This window comes from Cyprinodon tularosa, unplaced genomic scaffold (genome assembly GCF_016077235.1).
Source record: "Cyprinodon tularosa strain WSP-4 unplaced genomic scaffold, ASM1607723v1 ctg223, whole genome shotgun sequence".
Lineage (NCBI taxonomy): Eukaryota > Metazoa > Chordata > Actinopteri > Cyprinodontiformes > Cyprinodontidae > Cyprinodon > Cyprinodon tularosa.
In genome coordinates, this window is record NW_024038833.1 from 750,079 (window position 1) to 767,483 (window position 17,405).

A 17,405-nucleotide genomic window follows, 5' to 3' on the forward strand; every position below is an offset into this window, starting at 1 on the left:
CTACAGGCTACAGCTTTTATTGCAATATTAGAGTCCACAAGCAAAAGGATGGAGGGACGCGAGGGAAGAAGAACCAGTCGGGCAATCCCAAGTATGGCGTAATTCTATAACAATCAGATTCTAAGAGGAAGGGGGAGAAAAAGAAGGGTTTTGTGTGTGAGGGAGGGAGAAAAAGAGGGAGATGAGGTTATTTCCATCGGTCAATAAGAGAAGGCGTGCACTTGTGTGTTGCGTCGTTTGATGCTCTACTCGGTTCCCCCGAGCATCCTGAGGGGCTTTGTCAGAGGCTGGGGTGGGCAAATCAAAGCCACTAAGAGGACTATCTTTTTGCGGGAGGACTCGAGGTCGAGTTTGGTGAATGGAAGCCCTGCCGAGTGCGCCGCACCGGTCAGCAAAGACGCACCGCCGCACTTTGGATAAGTCGACCTGCGTTTCGCCAAGACGCGTCGCTAATCTGCGTCTCATAAAGCTGAACTCAGTGGCATGAATTATTTTGCCTGTCAGTATAGGTGACTCCAGAGTCAGTATTTTGCTTCATTCCCGTCACTGAAGTGATTGAGGGGGGCAGCGAACACTGGAAACTGGCAGTGTGCGCAGAAAAGGGGGTGTCAGTGTCAAAGATGCAGGTGGGTCGGTGCTGCATGGGTTCCAGCTTTTCTTGGTTTGTCTGGCTACTCTTACTTTTCTCAACTCTGAACATCAGAGTTACTGGAGTCACAGGCACCCATCAAAGCATCCCCCCATCTGTGTAAGTAGTTCACTTTACTTTTACGCAAATGTGCTTCTTTTCAAAGTAGTATCAGAATAGAGTCAATTGGTGATTTTTTTCCCATTTGGATGCAAGTCCTGTAATCAGTCAACGCATTTTGTTTAAGTGGTACATACTTAACACGCATAACATGCAATAACAGATTTATAAGTATCTGTTGCACTTTGTGTCAATTTGAGAGAATGTGATAATATGTAAAATAAATCAAACACAAATTTAAAAAGCTTCCTTGTTTGTGCTTTATTTGGTTATACATTTTTCACCAATATCATAATTTCTCCTTTTATTTATTTGTTTTTACTATTGCACTCATACATGTAGGGTGAAGCTCTGGGCCTCTGCGTTTGGTGGGGAGATGAAGTCAATCTCTGCAAAGTACTCTGGCTCCCAGCTGCTGCAAAAGGTTTGCTGATTTACCTACAAAGTTAATTAGCTGTAAAATAAGTGGCTAAATGTTTATTATGGAAAAAGAAACCCGTCTCAAAATATTAGTAAAATGTTTTGTTGGAAAACACACATTTAGGATTTGAAGGCAGCTCAAACTTTTATGAAATAATAAATGTTCGCTGAGCTGGTTCAAATTGATCTAATTCTTGGTTCAGTAGTGATATTACATATTGCACTACTATGAACAAAATGTTGTGTTTTGTACATGTATTTATGTTTTTATACTTGCATATATATATATATATATATATATATATATATATATATATATATATATATATATATATATATATATATATATACACACACACACACAATATAAGAAAGTGTGTATATGTGTTTGTGTGGGGGGATATTAGATTAGATTAGATTAGCTTTATTGATCTCACAGCGGAGAAATTCACTCGTCAAATATTGGAAGAAGGTGCAAACAAGGAGGAAAATGGTGCATTAAGAAGAATAAACTATATATATATATATATATATACAGTATATCCAGGTATATACAGTATATCAATATAAATAAGGAATAATGTGCAAGTGTACATGTATTGCTCACAATGAAAAACTAAATAAAAATAAAAAATAAAAACAAAATAAAATAAAATAAAAAAATGTGTTTGTGTGTGTAGAAGCATTTTATCTGTAAAATTCCAGTCATTAACCATTTGTGAACAGATTTGAGTTTGCAGTTTCTGAGATTTTCACCTCTCACATTTAAGTACCTGTCCTTTTTTAGCCACTTCAGAACCAGTAGTGCATGTCAGCATTGTAGGCACAGATTTAAAAGCCTATTCAAAACATTTGCCATTTAAATAGATGTCAGTTTAAAGCACTCTGCCGGAGTGCTCAAATACACACTCACACATATATTCATGCACATTCACAAATTACAGTTAGGAAAAGAGCAAATTTTATTGCTATCCAGCAGTGTTTCCTTCAATTTCACTCTCCTTCTCTTATCTACCTTTTTTTTTTGTATCCCTCTTTGCAGTCTTTTCTTGTTACTCTACCACTGTGTTTTGTGCCATTAATGCAGGTTTTGAGTGTGATGAAATGCAAATTTGTCTAATGGAAGGTCAGTGGATAAAGCTTGGGTTAAAAACTGGCTAATGGAAAATTAGAAGATGAAAGGCCAAAATGGAACTACCCCCTGAGTGGGCATTCAGATGTAGGGCCAGGAGGTCAGAGCACTCATGAAGGCAAGAAGCATCTCAAGGCATGTAAGAGGTTTGACATGATGCATGGACAGGACCTGCATCTAGCATTTACATGTACCCAGTAGGCACACAGTATCAAAATTCCACTTCACTTGCACAGTGCGTATGGTCATGAGGACGTGTTGCATATTCACAAGCACAGTCACCCACATGCATGAGCATCAGTAAGTGATAAGGCAGATGAGTGGTGTTATCTTTTTGACTAGAGAAAAATAGACTGTTCACCCCTCTCATCTTTCTCTGCCTCTAAAAAGTAGATAACTCTCCCACAGAGTGACAACCTTCTTGTGAAATGCAAATGAGGACCATGGGGTTAATTGAGTGAAGAAAGGCAAAGGGCCACTTTGTCGATGAAGTGCATCTTTCAGACCTACAGTATATTGTTGTGATGCAAATGTGAAGTTATTCACTTGTCTGCAGGTTGTACAAATAAATGCACAGATTTGAAAACATGTCCACAGCTTCCTGTATGTTGATGTCAGCCTATAGTATGTTGATACAGCAGGAATGGCTACAGCTGACCTGAGGGTACAAATGCTTTTAAACAGGCAAGCAGACTGCGATACATGATCTGTTGAGCTTAGAAGGAAGCCTGGTGTTAAAGAGAAAGGACTCTGAGATTTTTGTGCATAACCCCTTTTCCATTGAATGCGCAAGGGTTTAATAGCCCCGGGATTTGTTTTACCCAGGTGGTTTGTCAGTGTGCTTTCCCCATTTCCCCACACATTCAGCCTGAGAAAAGCTTCACTGCCCCTACAGTCCAGAGGGTGGGGGTAATAAGAAAACACTACTGCGTTTCTCTTTTATTTCCACTGCCAACCAGATACAAGTAAATCCCTTAGCATGAAATAACAGCAACGCATTAAGATTAATTAATCAACCTGCATCCAGCCATTATTGTTGCTTTAAAGCTGCATTAATTAATTTACAATTACTGCTAAAAACTGACTGACACTATTATTTTTCTTTTATTTTAATATTACACAGGTAAACCTGATATTTACAACACGGAATATTTTAATCACAATGTTATTTATTAAAGTCAGTCTGTAAAACTGTCAACTGTGTTTTGTTTGTAAATTATAGTGTACAATGGGGATGTAACTAACAATTATTTTAGTAATTAAGTCATTAATTGTATCAAGTCAATCACCTTAGGTTATTTTATGCATAGCTACACATACACAAAAAATATTGTTATTCAGTTCCTTTTTCTAATAAGAATAATAAGGATGAATCTGCACCCAAAAAAAAAATCCATATTAATATATTGTAAGCTTGGCCCTTTTTGGCTGACTTAATATTAATGCAATGCAATGACTTTACAACGCTCTGTAGTAAAACTGTGGTAAAAGCAGTATTTAAGTACAATATTTAATGTAATGTTTTTTAAGTTGAAACTATTGCATAAATAGATATTTCCCTGCATTCAATTCATACACAGTCTCATCCACTGTGTGTGCGTCTCTGCTTACTGCCTATACTGTAAGTTAAATTCGATAACATAACTATAAGATTGATTTATGTACATGTACTTCAGGTATAATATCATTGAAAACATATAAAGGGCTTTTAGTCATTCTCTGTCATGCCAATGTTGATATTCACTCTCCTACAGCTGAATCAAAGCATTACCAAATATGTAAATTAGGCAATGACTACATCCAGTGACTTAAGACAGCCAATAACGAAAGAGTTGGCAACAGCGCACCGAGCAGTGCTGAGAGCTAAGATGCTGCATCCAGGCCTGAGTTGATACCAGCTCACTGTTAAGTTTTCTTTTTTGCAAAAGCTTAAAGTTAATCTACACCTTATATTATCCCTATTTAGCTTGGTTGCTCTTTCCCTCTTTTGCCAATAACCATACTTGGCATCCATTGCTATCATTAGAAGTATTCACCTGACCAGAATAGAGTGCATTTAACAAAGTCTCCGGGCAAATTGTTTGTCTCAATTAATTTTAGGAATCAATTTCCTCAAATCAATAGATGTATCTTTACAGCCCTTGTCTACAGATATTGATTGTAAAAAATATGTAAAAAATAAATAAAGGCGACTGTCGTGTACATTGCTTACCATAAACTATTACTCTCTTTAACTAAGTGCCTAAAAGTAGCATTGCTACCCCTGATATCAGTATTAGCAGAGCCCCGAACTCATTCACTTATTCATTCTGCTGCTAAATCTGAATTTTTTCTGCAGCTTTAGTTCACGCTTCACTGAACACTAATGTTCATATTGTATTTGAATGCTACTTTTGTCTTATCCTTCTTGGCAAATGAAATCCCCTCTTTTGTTTTACATATTTTATTATCTTACCTGATTTGATTTAAGGTTCAAAATATTTTCATTGAGACTGTGTAGTCATTTTTTCTATATTTTCAAGCCATTGTATTTTAACTTAGGATTAACTATGTGAATCTCATACCAACTCATCCCCAGTCTGAATTATATTAGAATGTGGGAGCTATTTTTCTCTCCGTTTCATTTGCTCTAAGATTAAATACAACAAATTCAATGCGAGTCTTCCTTTGTGTTGATTCTGCATTCATTAGATGCTTGACTTCCAGTTTAATTATCTTTAATAAGACTCACTCGTAACAAGAACTAAAGGACTTGTTAATTAAAATTGCTAACACAAAACCATGCAATAAACATCTTAATTATATTTGATTGAGGTGCAGTTCTAATCAAAGACATTAAAGGCTTAAACTGATATCTCTCCCAACAAATTATATTGGAGCCTTTAATCTTTTAAAGACGAAAACAGGTGTTTTGAACGAAATTATAATATCTACACAAAATAGCTTAATAATTCTTAGAGCTCACATACTGTTATTATAGTGAGAAAACATAATGAAAACTGAACAATTAATGTTTTAGAATTTTTTTAAACCTTAGTTGCCTCTTTTCTTACCTCCTGTTCAGATCTGTTGTCCCATTTCACAACCTTGCATACTTTCTATATCCATCGGAAACAGCTCTTGTTTCAAGGTTATGCCAGTCAGGTCTGCTGTGTGTATGTACGTGTGTGTAAGTGTGTAAAGGCATGTGTGTTTTCCCCACATAAAAATATCCAATGATAAAAAAACAGCTGAAATTTTCAACAAAAATCCAATGTTGATCTTAGCTTTTTTAATTCAGATATATTAATATAAAAGAAGTGGCTTTGGGTCTAGCCATATTAAAAATCTACAGTAGGAATGAGCTGTGAGGTCTTTCCTACTTCACTGTTGTTCTGTTTAAATCTTTAATTTCATGTATCATTGAGCAAGCTGTCCAGACGAACCAGCCTGGTGGCGACGGCTGGGTCTGTGTATTCATTGCTGGTCGGATGAGTATTTCTCCCCAAATGATGTTATGTTTTGCTGGAATCAAAGCAGAAGGATGTTTTTTTCCTACAAGGAAATAATTCAAAACGTCTTGGTAATGGAAGATACAAGAAAAATGATCAGTCAGTGAGGCTGTGGCTGTCCATGTGTATCTGCTTTCCTCTTTCAACGTAGAGGTTTCTTCTAAGGGTGAGAAATTGGTAATGTGTGTCTAAACTGCAACGTGTGTTATGTTTACATATCTACTTAAAGCATGCCCAATTACACCGCTGGCGCACACATTCACACACATTCCCAATTAGCTACATGTAGTGAATTTCACTAATTTCCAAATCTTAAACTAAGTCAGACAATAACCCTAAACCTGATAATTACCAATGCCTACCTAACCCTAATTTTAACTTAAAACAAATTCACACTATAGTTCTATTAGCAAAAAAGAAGATGAGACCCCCCCCCCCCTCCACGACAGACACACACTCACACATTAATTCTCTCATACAGACACCTGTCTATAGAGCTTAAAAGCAGGAGACAGTAGGAAGATGTAATGATGTGTGACAAGACTATGTTGAAATCGATTTGCTTTGGTGGAGAAAAAGAGTTTGTGTACGTGAGTGCATGCTCCTGTTTTTAATGCGTTCTGGGGACCGATTTCTGGCAAAATAGCACGCTGTGTGGACAGCGACAGCGACTACTCCTTGTAGGGCCCGTGTGGACACCACACGGGAAATTGCTGTTTTTGGAGTGGGGGTCATGTTTTGGACTAAACTATGATATTAGTTTAGGTTGAGTTTAGGGCAAGGGTCATGGTTAGACTGTAGAAATTAATGGAAGTCAATGGTAAGGCTCTTCAAAGATAGTGAGACAAGGTTTGAGTGTGTGTCTGTGAGTGTGTGTGTGTGTGTGTGTGTGTGTGTGTGTGTGTGTGTGTGTGTGTGTGTGTGTGTCTGGAGGGGGATTTGGGGTAGTAGAGGAACTACACCATTTTCTACAATCCAAGAGCTTTGTTCTCAATCCACTGACACATTTTGTTTCAATTCTTTTAAAGAAAGAGAATCCTGAATAAAGAAAAAAAAACAAAAAACGCACAAATATAATTAATAGATATTTAAACTTGATATGCAAGTTTTTATTTAGGTATTTATTTATACTTTGGATATACAATGTATACAATATACAATGTTTTAGTCGTAAATGATAAAATAAAATGGCTATTGTAAAGATAAAAGTCAGTAAAATCTAATACAGGCTTAATTTGTTTATTTATTTATTTTTTGGTTTTGGCTAAACAGTTTGAGATGCAAAGTATTTATACACTTAAGTATGAAAGATTACATGTTCAGTTTGTAAAACCTAAAAAAAAATTTTTAACTGCACACCAGCTTTTGCTGTTTTCTCTCAATCCCTTCACAGATACAGGATTTTGTCAGCCAGTCAAAATAGGAAATATGTAGGTAAACTTTAATAGTTTTAGATTTAATTGCATGCACTTTCATCTGTTAAAAGTAATTTTATAGCTAATTGAACCAATGGAAGAAAGAATGGCTTAGAGTCTTCCAGTTAGATTTTTTTGCCTAATAAAGATCTTGATATTGGGTGTTTTTGCCATACTGCAGAGAAGCATTTAAGATTTTGTGACTTTTCTGTCAAAGGTGGTTGACGGCTAAAGCGTTTTAGTATAACAGTGTGTTGGTAAGCATGAGACAGCGGCAGATTAGATTTAGCTTTGGGAAAATTGAATGGCTGTCAGGTTTGGTTCAGCATGACTGGCAACGAGTTGAGGAAAGAGGGCGTGTAAGGGTGTGTGCTGATGACTTCCTCTCTCAAACCTCTCCTCTCTAACCTCCCATCATCTTCTCACCTCCTCTGGTGTTTTCTCTCCCAAGCTTTCTATCTCATCATTGAAGAAAGTGTAATTGAGCTCTATTTGATTGCTTTTCAGCTTAAGGAAAGAGAGGATTTAGCCACATTTGTTAACGTAATGCAACAGAAAGAATTAAGAAAAACATTTAGGCAGTCTTGGTACAGAGGTAATTGCAGTGATAGTAGACAGGAGAAGAGCACGTTGCTCTACTTTCATGTTCAACCTGGACAACTTTGGCCAACAAAGATACCCATTCATAGTGTAATTAGGGCTTTGTTGCTGAGAAAAGCAGGAATAAAAACTGTGTTAATCAAACACGCTACCTTTACGATAGAGAGCTCAGCAGCAGCAGCCGCTGTGCTCGCCGATTAAAAAAACTTTAATCCCTAAAGAACTGAAATGCTGACATGTTATGTGGGGGACTTTTGGCATTCAGCAAGTTTTGATGACATGTTGCTTGATTTCTCACCACCTCCCTGAACCAAGATATATTGGCAAATTGAAATTAAACTTGAATTCAGAACGACAACTTCTTCATTTCATCAGTTTTTCATCCAGAAATGTATTCAATGGGTGTAAAGTCGGGCTGTACATCCCTTTAAATAGGGGGTAGCAGAAGAAAGATCATTGCTAGTTTAGCAATTGAAGATAAACATCCACAGACATCTGTCTTTGGCTGTTGTTTATGGATCTGTCTCTGCTGCTATTGGACACAGAAAAAAGCATTTTGCTCCTGTCATCCATCAGTCCATCTTTTTGTCCGTTCTTCTGTCCGTCCACCCATCCGCCTGCCTGTCTGTCTGTCCGTCATCTCTGGCAGTCTATGGGCGAGACACGGGGTACACCCTAGACAGGTTGCCAGTCTCTCGCAGTTGTTCTGGTCACTCCAATGTTAAAGAATACATACACTCACTCCAAACCCCCAAAACGCATACACAATGAACATGTCTCTCTATCAGACCTTTCCATTAACTTGCAAATCTCAGACCCATGTTTACAGTCTAACTGATCCTTACCCTACATCTGATCCTTACCCTGCACCTAACCATTATGAGTTTATATGTAACCCTAACCCAAACCTAAACTAATTTCACACCTTAGTCCTAAACATGACCCCTGACCCTAAAATAGCTATTCCCCTCATGGGGTCAAGTAATTGGGTCCAACAAGGAGCAGTCATTCCCCAAAAAGTGGTATTTTTCAAGAAAATATGCCTCACAATGTTTCAAATACAAGAACACACACATAATCACACATTTCTGTAATTATGACAGATCATCCTCATGGTATGCTCTCGACTTTACAGTAAACATTCTCCAGCCACTAAAGGGGTGGGACAGGAACTATTAAGCATATTAACGTGTGCAGGGTTGTGTGAAGGACTGTCTGTGACTAGCTTCTTCTACACATCAATCATCCAGCAAGTTGTCTGAATCCTGGCTGTGTGCCGTAGGTGAATATTTTACTAATGAAGAGATACACGAAAAAAGAAACAAATACCATTAGCGCTCATTATAGCAGCTCCATCAATCACAAATTTCACTTTTTGCGTCATAGGTTTTGCATGCTGATAATACAGAGCTTTCAAACACTGTTCGTACCCCTTGAACTGTTTAAAATATTTTTGTAATATTACAAATTTACATGTATCTAACCTATATAAATCAAGAACCCCTGTTTCTTGAGTTGTATGAGAGGATGCTTGCTGCAAAACCACGGGCGGAGCTGAAACAGCATGAACCCTGCTCAACCAGGGTCAAGTTCTCTCAACTCTAACAGTTTGCTGTATGGGCCTGTTGATATCTTTAGTGTGGCAATCTGAAACTGACTGATTGGGAGCTTACCCTTTCACTGAAGTCATATATCTATAGCGGTCCCCTAATGGTCCTTAATCATTAACCCTCTCCAGGCAGATCTTGTAGATTTGCAGCAGCTAAATGCCACTTAGCTAATTACTCCACATCCATATTTTAAGAGCTTTGGTTACTCAGAAGTACAACAGAAGGACTTAGTTGTGCATTTGCAACAAATAGTTTCTCTCCAGCTCACCAGATAGCACTGCTGACTCACTTTCAACATGGTTGAGTCCTTGGTGTCACTGAAACAGATTTTCTAAGCACCAATTTCATGTAAGTATCACTACCAATTTATATTATTTTGAAATCAATACTACATGATATTAATCATAATGGTGTATAGATATGACACATGCCAATTAGTAGATTTAATCAAGTAGTAGTTTTTTCATCAGAGGCTTCTCAATTTCACTGTTCACACGCAACGTGTGCCCAGACAGGTACCAATGGATGCAACAAGCTTTATCTACTGGTTTGCCTACATTTTGAGCAACAGTTTAACAGAAACTGCCTTCTCAAGAGGTTTTGAGATGTCGGTGGAGAAAAAGTTTGAGAAAAAGTTGTTTTTAATTCTGTGAGAGAATTTTTTTTCGCATTATGTTTTGTTAATTTTTTGTTTGTGACATTCATATCAGTAGGGTTGGGAATTCAAAAGATTTTCACGATTCCCTTTTCGATTCTATGAAACGATTCGATTCTTTATCGATTCTTTTTTCGATTCCAATTTGGGGGAAAAAGGAGAACAAACAGTTTGATTATCAGAATCAACTTTGTTTACTTAACTATTGCACAATCTTACAAACTCAACAAGATCAAGATGTCCACAGGAAATGTGAAACTGGAGTAACATCTGTGTTTAAATGAAAAATGAATACAAGAACAAACTTAATAACCAACAATGTCTAATAACAAATGATGGGATAATAACCTATTTTAAATAACAAAAAATACTAATTATAAAACAGTAGTAGGGAAAATTAACACTTCTTTTGCAGAAAGATGAGCATATCTGCTTTTCTGGAAGGATACGGGATCTTTCAGGGCTTATGGTGTCTCCAGCCGTGGAGAACACCCTCTCAGATGGGGTGGAGGAAGCCTGCACACAGAGGTAGTTTTCAGCCAGTCCAGATAGCAAGGGCAGCGTATCTTGCTTGTTCAACCACCACAGTGTGGCGCTATCCCTACAGGGGATGGAGGGCAAGCTTTTATAGAGCTGGATTTCCTGATCTACCCTCTGGGCTAAGGAAAGACGGGGCTTTGATTCACAAAGTGACCGCAGCCCGCTGTCTTCCTCCTCGAATAGTTCTTCCAACTTGCGTAACTTGCGTAACTTACGTAAATAACGTGACGTAACTCGTGCTCCCCAGAGCCGGCGCTCTAGGCTCTGGTGCTGCGGGAATCGAAAGAAGAATCGTTCAGCGAGCTGCCAAACGATGCCATGGAATCGGAAAATACGGAACCGGTTCTTAACAGGAACCGGTTTTCGATTCCCATCCCTACATATCAGATTCAGTCTTCAGTGTTAATTTGCCACTCCAGGTCCAGAATTCATTGCATGTGAAGGTCTCTCTCAAAAAAAGTCTGAATTGTATATTACTACCACATATGATCATTTTCTCCAAATATCATATTTTTTCCTGCAGTTACAACCTAATTTGAACCTGAGAGGGTTAACCAGTGTTCCATACAGTATTTATAGAAAGATCAACCAAATTCAGGTTACAAACTTGTGGACAGTTGGTGTCTATAAAGGCCTATAGTAAATTCCTACTGCATCTATAAGTTGACTAGCATGATTTTGCGTGATGGCTATTGCTTAGGGTATTAAGCAGAGTGTAAGTGTGACTTGTTAGTGTGACTCACAAGTCACACTTACCCTCAGTCTAGTCACTTATCACCTTGTCGTTTAATGACAGCTGAGGCAAAGTGAGTATGGCACTGTTGCCAACACTGACAAGATATGTTGCTATTGGCTGGCCTCAAAGTAAGACAAACAAATGAGAACTGTGATACTATTAGAGCTGAACAATTTGGCCAAAAATCTAAATTGCGATTATTTTTGACTAATACCACAATTGAGATGTTCCATTTTTCCATTTTTGTCTGCTTTATCTGGGGCTGGGTCGTGGAGGCAGCAGTCTAACCAGTTGCGATGTGATTTAGATTTTTCTTTGCACTAACCCCAAACTTGTAGATGTTTTATTAACAAGTTTCAGTTTGTTGTCACTTTGAAAGCTTGTACTTAAACGTATGTATGAAAAATTGCTTACTTCTACTCGCATGCATGGATTGAATACTAGCTGAAACTCTTGCTAAATTTCTGTGTGGCGGAAAATGCACTTTAAGTGTATTACTGCCTCCTAAAGAGCTGCATTGACAAATGTAGTGTTTTTCTCTTGTCAAATGCAATGTGTACACTGAAAGCACAGATGGGCTTCCCACTGATGTCTTGGCTGGAAGTTTCTACTTGACATGTAAAGTTTGGCATGCTATTTGGAGAAACCCATTTCACATCACTGTTAGTGAAACAAGGATAAATGGGCTTGTGCGTGCTCTCGCACACATTTCCTAGGCGTTCCCTCTCAGGTGCAGGTACAGGGTTGTGCATGTGACTGTGCATGCTACATTTACCTTTGACAATGCAGTTTTGCTCTGCTGCTGGACTCACCAGCTTCCGCAAATCCCATCATGCAAGACACTTACAAAACACTCCTAGAGGTACATGTGATCTGCCTCCCACTGTGCTTGGGGACAAAATAATCAGCTAACAGGCACTTATTTTTTTCTGGCTTATTACATGCCAGGCATGCCTAAGAGGCCCCGTGTATAAAGGGGATGCAAGCCGCCGGAACCAGAATCTACAGATTGATCTGAGGCTATGTGAACCTGGTGGTGAATTTCGGAACCAGATTGCTGAAAAAAACACTGTGGGGAAATATTTCTCTCTGAGTTTTCATTAAACTTTGATATGCCAGAGACTGGAGCAGTGGGGCTTCTGAAGAACGAAGGACCCCGCTGCAGGCCTAACATGCTAAGCTGCTGAATACTGGAGCCAACTTAGCCTTTTTAAAAACCAGAATTAGGAAAGGTTATGGAAAGTTAGGTGAAGTGTTTACAATTAAACTATTTTGGTTGTGGGGACCTTTTCATACACTTTATAGACCCCTTTTCTCTTACAACCCTTGGCCAATTTCAAAGAACCGCAGTGAGAAAGGTGAGCTTCCAAAGATCATGCCCTTTACCTTTAACTAAAGCTTATTTATCTGATTCAGCAAATAACTTTACAAAATATTTTCTCCATGTTTTATTTGAGTCCCTTGATTTGCATTGTGAGTTGTCCATAGAGATGTCCCGATCCAGGTTTTTGCACTTCCGATCTGATACCGATATTGTTTTTGGACTTCCGATCCGATACCGATACTGGCCGATACCAGCCTATCCGAGCATGTATTTAAGTTTAAGTTAAAGTATTTAGCCTTAGTTGTAAGACTCATGTTGAAAAGGGTTTTAGTACTCTTGATAACATCTAGCCAGCTAAATTAGGTGAGATTGAATAAAACACAATGCTTGGTAACAACAAACTTACCTGTTTATTAAGAGATAAACACAAACTGGACAAAATTATGAATAGCAATCTGAAATTGCACAGTGAACAGTAAAACCGTAAACAGTTAAAGGTGCAAGTATTACTGTAAGTTTTAATAAAAATGCAAAACAGGGAAACACTGGCGCAAAATAGTGGAATGGATCGTTTCAATCGGCGAAACTGGAAAATACGGACCGGATTATTTTTTAAAAAACTGGATCGGCATTTTACATGCTTTGCCGATACGCATTTTTTTGCCAATATCGGCGTCCCGATCCGATCCACGTATCGGACAAGCCTAGTTGTCCATATTGCAATTGCTCTAAAATTTTTAAAAGCTAATTTGACCTTTCTCCAAATTCTTTAAAATACTTTGGTTCTAAAACAAATTTCAAAAATTTTATGTAGAACTTCATTCTAATTGCATCATTTCGTTGATGATGGTTTTCACCCATTTTTTTTTTATTCCTTCTTCATTGTGTACATTGTATCCTTGTTTTGTTGAGTTTCTCTATTTTAGTCAAGATTTTTAATCAAAATATATTTAACATGGGGTTGGATTTTTTTTAAAATAAACTCTTATATTTTTGGTTGAAGTTGTGGTGATTGTGGAGTTGATGGTAAAATGGTGCCCCTCCCATCTGGGGTCGGCATTTAATATATAATCATTGCTCAACATTAGCAACCATTGTTTTTGTAAATATTTTATTTACAAAAAAAAAATTCCGGTTTTTAACACTTTTAGCCCCTTTTCTGTAGTGTCCAGGATGAAATCGAATGATCGACACCAAAATTTTTACGATTGGTCCTGTCTCGGCTATTTGGCTCATGTAGAATCCCCCCCTGGCTGCTTCAGAATGGCTTGCATAGTGCATGTCAGATAATGTCCTTAAAACAACCTTAAACATTCTTTTTTTAAAATATGCTTCTCACCGGGTCGTCAGCGCTGTTCAATGACGTTCCAAAAAAAGTTTCGTGAAGAAAAACCGTTCCTGTCTTGTTTTATTTAGCATTTTGTAAATCCCAGAACAATTTTTTCCGATACATCACAACCGCTTATAAACTTCCGCTTCCCGTTCGAATCTGAAGCGTTGCACACTCCAGACCACTAGTTGGCGACAATGTCTCTATACTTTGGGAATGCTTGACCACTGTGTAGGACATAGCAAACAGAAGAAGTCTAGATTCTCTCCACAGTAAAGTTTGATAAAAGAATCCTGGTTGTAATTTTTTATGTAAATATTTGTATATACTGTTCGCCAACAAGCAATTAAACCCAATCTGTTTAGTTCTAAAAGCTATGGTGTGCACTTCACAAATAAAAATGAAAACATTTCTGAGAAATATTTTTTCTTTTATTGACAAAAGAATGCCCAGAAGCTCAATGCAAAGTATAGAGTGCAGGTAGGTAAGAACAGTAGAAATGTTATTTCAAGAGGGTCAGAATATGTCCTCTATCTCTCTGGGGGTAAACCCCACATACTGTCCAGTGGGGGATGGGAACGTATCCCTAATGGCCCACACCACGCAGCTGGGTAACGCAACTCGATGTCCTTTTCCCAGAGGTTGACCTTTCAGGGCCCACTCAAGAATGACACGATACGCCACAAGTCGATATTGCCTACGGAATACAAAACACAGAATAGACTACGTCAGTAACTGGTAGGCTAATAATCTAGCTTCATGTAAATACGGCAGTAGAAATGGACATCTGAATATAAAATGTATTTCATCAGTAACTTACCTCTCTGACAATTGGCCATTTGGTCCTTCGGGTGCGTGGCGTTTTTTCCAATTGATTTTAGGGACCCAGAAGAAAGGTTTGTTGAGTAGTAGGCGCACTTCATTTTCGGTGATGCACACCGGCGACACATCTGTCTCGTCAACAGAGACATTCAGCCTGGCCATACCAGTCGTGACAATAAGGTCCCATTCTGTGCAGCACATGCTTTCTTCCTCAGTTGGCATCTGTCTGCACTTTCCACACGCACACCACCAAGTTCCCGTGGTTCGCTGGGCCGCTTCAGCCGTAGCTTCAGGCTCCTCCGTAGCTCTAGCTTCCATCTCGATCTCCATTTGACGAAGCTCCTCCTCAGTATATTTCGGTTCAAAACGGTATCCTCTACTGTCAAACTCAAAGTCCAATATGTCCTCCTCAAGAATCCACCTTTCGTATTCCATTTTCAGAGTTTTTTAAAGTGTTTAACAGAGACGTTAGCACCTCAACGTCGGAGTACACAGAGTGAAGCAGAAACACTTGGGCCTTGCGAAAAGACTACAACTAAGTGTAAACAGGCCCCCTTTCCGTTTCCGGTGGCGGAGGGATATTGACTATTCCAACAGAACTCAATGGGATTTACAAAATGCTAAATAAAACACTACAGGAACGTTTTTTCTTTACGAAACTTGTTTTTGAACGTCATTGAACAGCGTAGACGACTCGGTGAGTAGCATATTTAAAAAAAAGAACGTTTAAGGTTGTTTTAATGACATTATCTGACATGCACTATGCAAGGCATTCTGAAGCAGCCAGGGGGGGATTCTGCATGAGCCAAATAGCCCTGACAGGACCAATCGTCAAAATTTTGGTGTCGATCATTCGATTTCATGCTGGACACTACAGAAAAGGGGCTAAAAGTGTTAAAAAACGGAATTTTCCTTTAAGGCGTAGGTCTTCAACAGGGGGTCCGTGACCCCTAGGGGGTCCATGGAGGTACTGCATGGGGGTCGCAAAAGTTTTGGTTGATAACACTCTTTTTTTAATATTCCCCCCTGCAATTTTTCCACTAATTGAAAAGTCTTTCAATACACATAAACATAAATTAAACACACTGTATTAAACAGATAAATGGAGGCAGAAGATGTCTTTCAGTCATCAATGCACACATTCAGCGACACAGAGGAGCTCTTTTAAACTGGGCACCGTTTCATTCACAACACCTGTCCTATCAGCTAGAAAACAGAATCAGAAATTCTTTAATAATCCTAGGTAGAAATTACTTCCGTTACATTAATCCATCTGTAATAGAGTGACTATAGGACCAGTTTGATAGAACACAATTTCATTCAATATATATAATTAGGGGGTCCCCGCTCCATCTCGCCATCAGTTTGGGGGTCCTTGTCCTGGAAAACGTTGAAGACCCATGACTTAAGGCATTTCACCTGGGTCCAATTCAGTATGTGACTTGAAATGGAAAAGCTATATTATATGTGTTTTAATGTCTGTTATTTGCAAAAAATAAAAGGTTTCTTAAAAAGTACACATCAAATAGGCAGGTTTAGATTTTGCTAATTGAATTTAATAGTGACTGAAATGTACTCAATGTTTATTATTATATAAGTTTTTAATCTTTAGCTTCAAGTGGTTCTGTGTTTCATACAAGCAGTTACTCATTAGAACTTTGGCAAAATGTTGCATATCACTGTACATCTCAGTTTACCCACCCCCTTTATCTCTGCATCAACTCTGCAAAGTCACACACACACACGCACACCCCCACACACACGCACACACACAGACACATAAAAAACTTAACACTTCTCACAGGCTGTGATATTGCTGCCAACACCAGCTCAGCAGGACAGCAGGTCCCCACCTTTTGACCTTCACCAGCATTTGGCTCGTTCTCACACATACACAAACCTGAACACAGCATGATACGGCAAAAAGTCATTAACAGTTTTCATCAAGGAACACTCCTTGAACAAACTTGACCAAAAACTAGTTAATTTATGTTTTGTAACGCCTTTTTTCTTTAGTTTTTAGACTGTAAAAACAATGCACTTCTTGCTTAGCTCACTGCATTTGCCAGTGTTTTGATAAGCCTTAAGCACTGCTGAGCAATGAGAAAGAGACAAACGATCACTTACATCCAGAGGAGCCATTGTGGTCAAAGTTGAGCTTTATTGATCAAATGGTATAACTTTACACCGGCTGTAACTGTGCCATATAAGCCTCAATCGTAACATTTCATTACAGTAGCATTACTCTCACCAACATCATGCCAGTGAACTGAATTTACAAATTTGTTTCTGTAAAAAAATTAAAACAGAAAAGAGTTGACTTTATGAAATGTTTATTTATTTTAGATTTAATAAATATGTTAAGCAGCAATGTGTTTAGTAGCAAGAGGATGATATACAGTAGACAAGATGAGAACAGGGTAGGTGAGGCTTCAGTGGTTTATGTAAAGATTTACTGTCTTTTTATAAAACCTTATGTGTAGCAGGGAGGCTACCGACAGAGGTTATGCTGAGGATCCCAAAGTGGTTATATAAAACAGATAACAGCTTACTGGTGGTGAGTGTTAGGTGTGCAATTTTCT

At 38.3% G+C, this 17,405-nt stretch overlaps 1 protein-coding gene across 2 annotated transcripts in view; it reads left to right on the forward strand.

The window, feature by feature from the left end:
• The window catches only part of cacna2d3a (calcium channel, voltage-dependent, alpha 2/delta subunit 3a), a 168,215-nt gene continuing 150,810 nt past the window's right edge, over positions 1–17,405 (forward strand). Inside the window, exons 1-2 of one of the 2 annotated variants that reach the window (XM_038286306.1) lie at positions 1–748; positions 1,091–1,172. In XM_038286306.1, coding sequence (XP_038142234.1) covers positions 621–748; positions 1,091–1,172 — 210 coding nt within the window. In that variant the 5' untranslated portion in view covers positions 1–620. The remainder of the gene's footprint in view (positions 749–1,090; positions 1,173–17,405) is intronic. The other variant, XM_038286305.1, reaches the window with a different exon arrangement.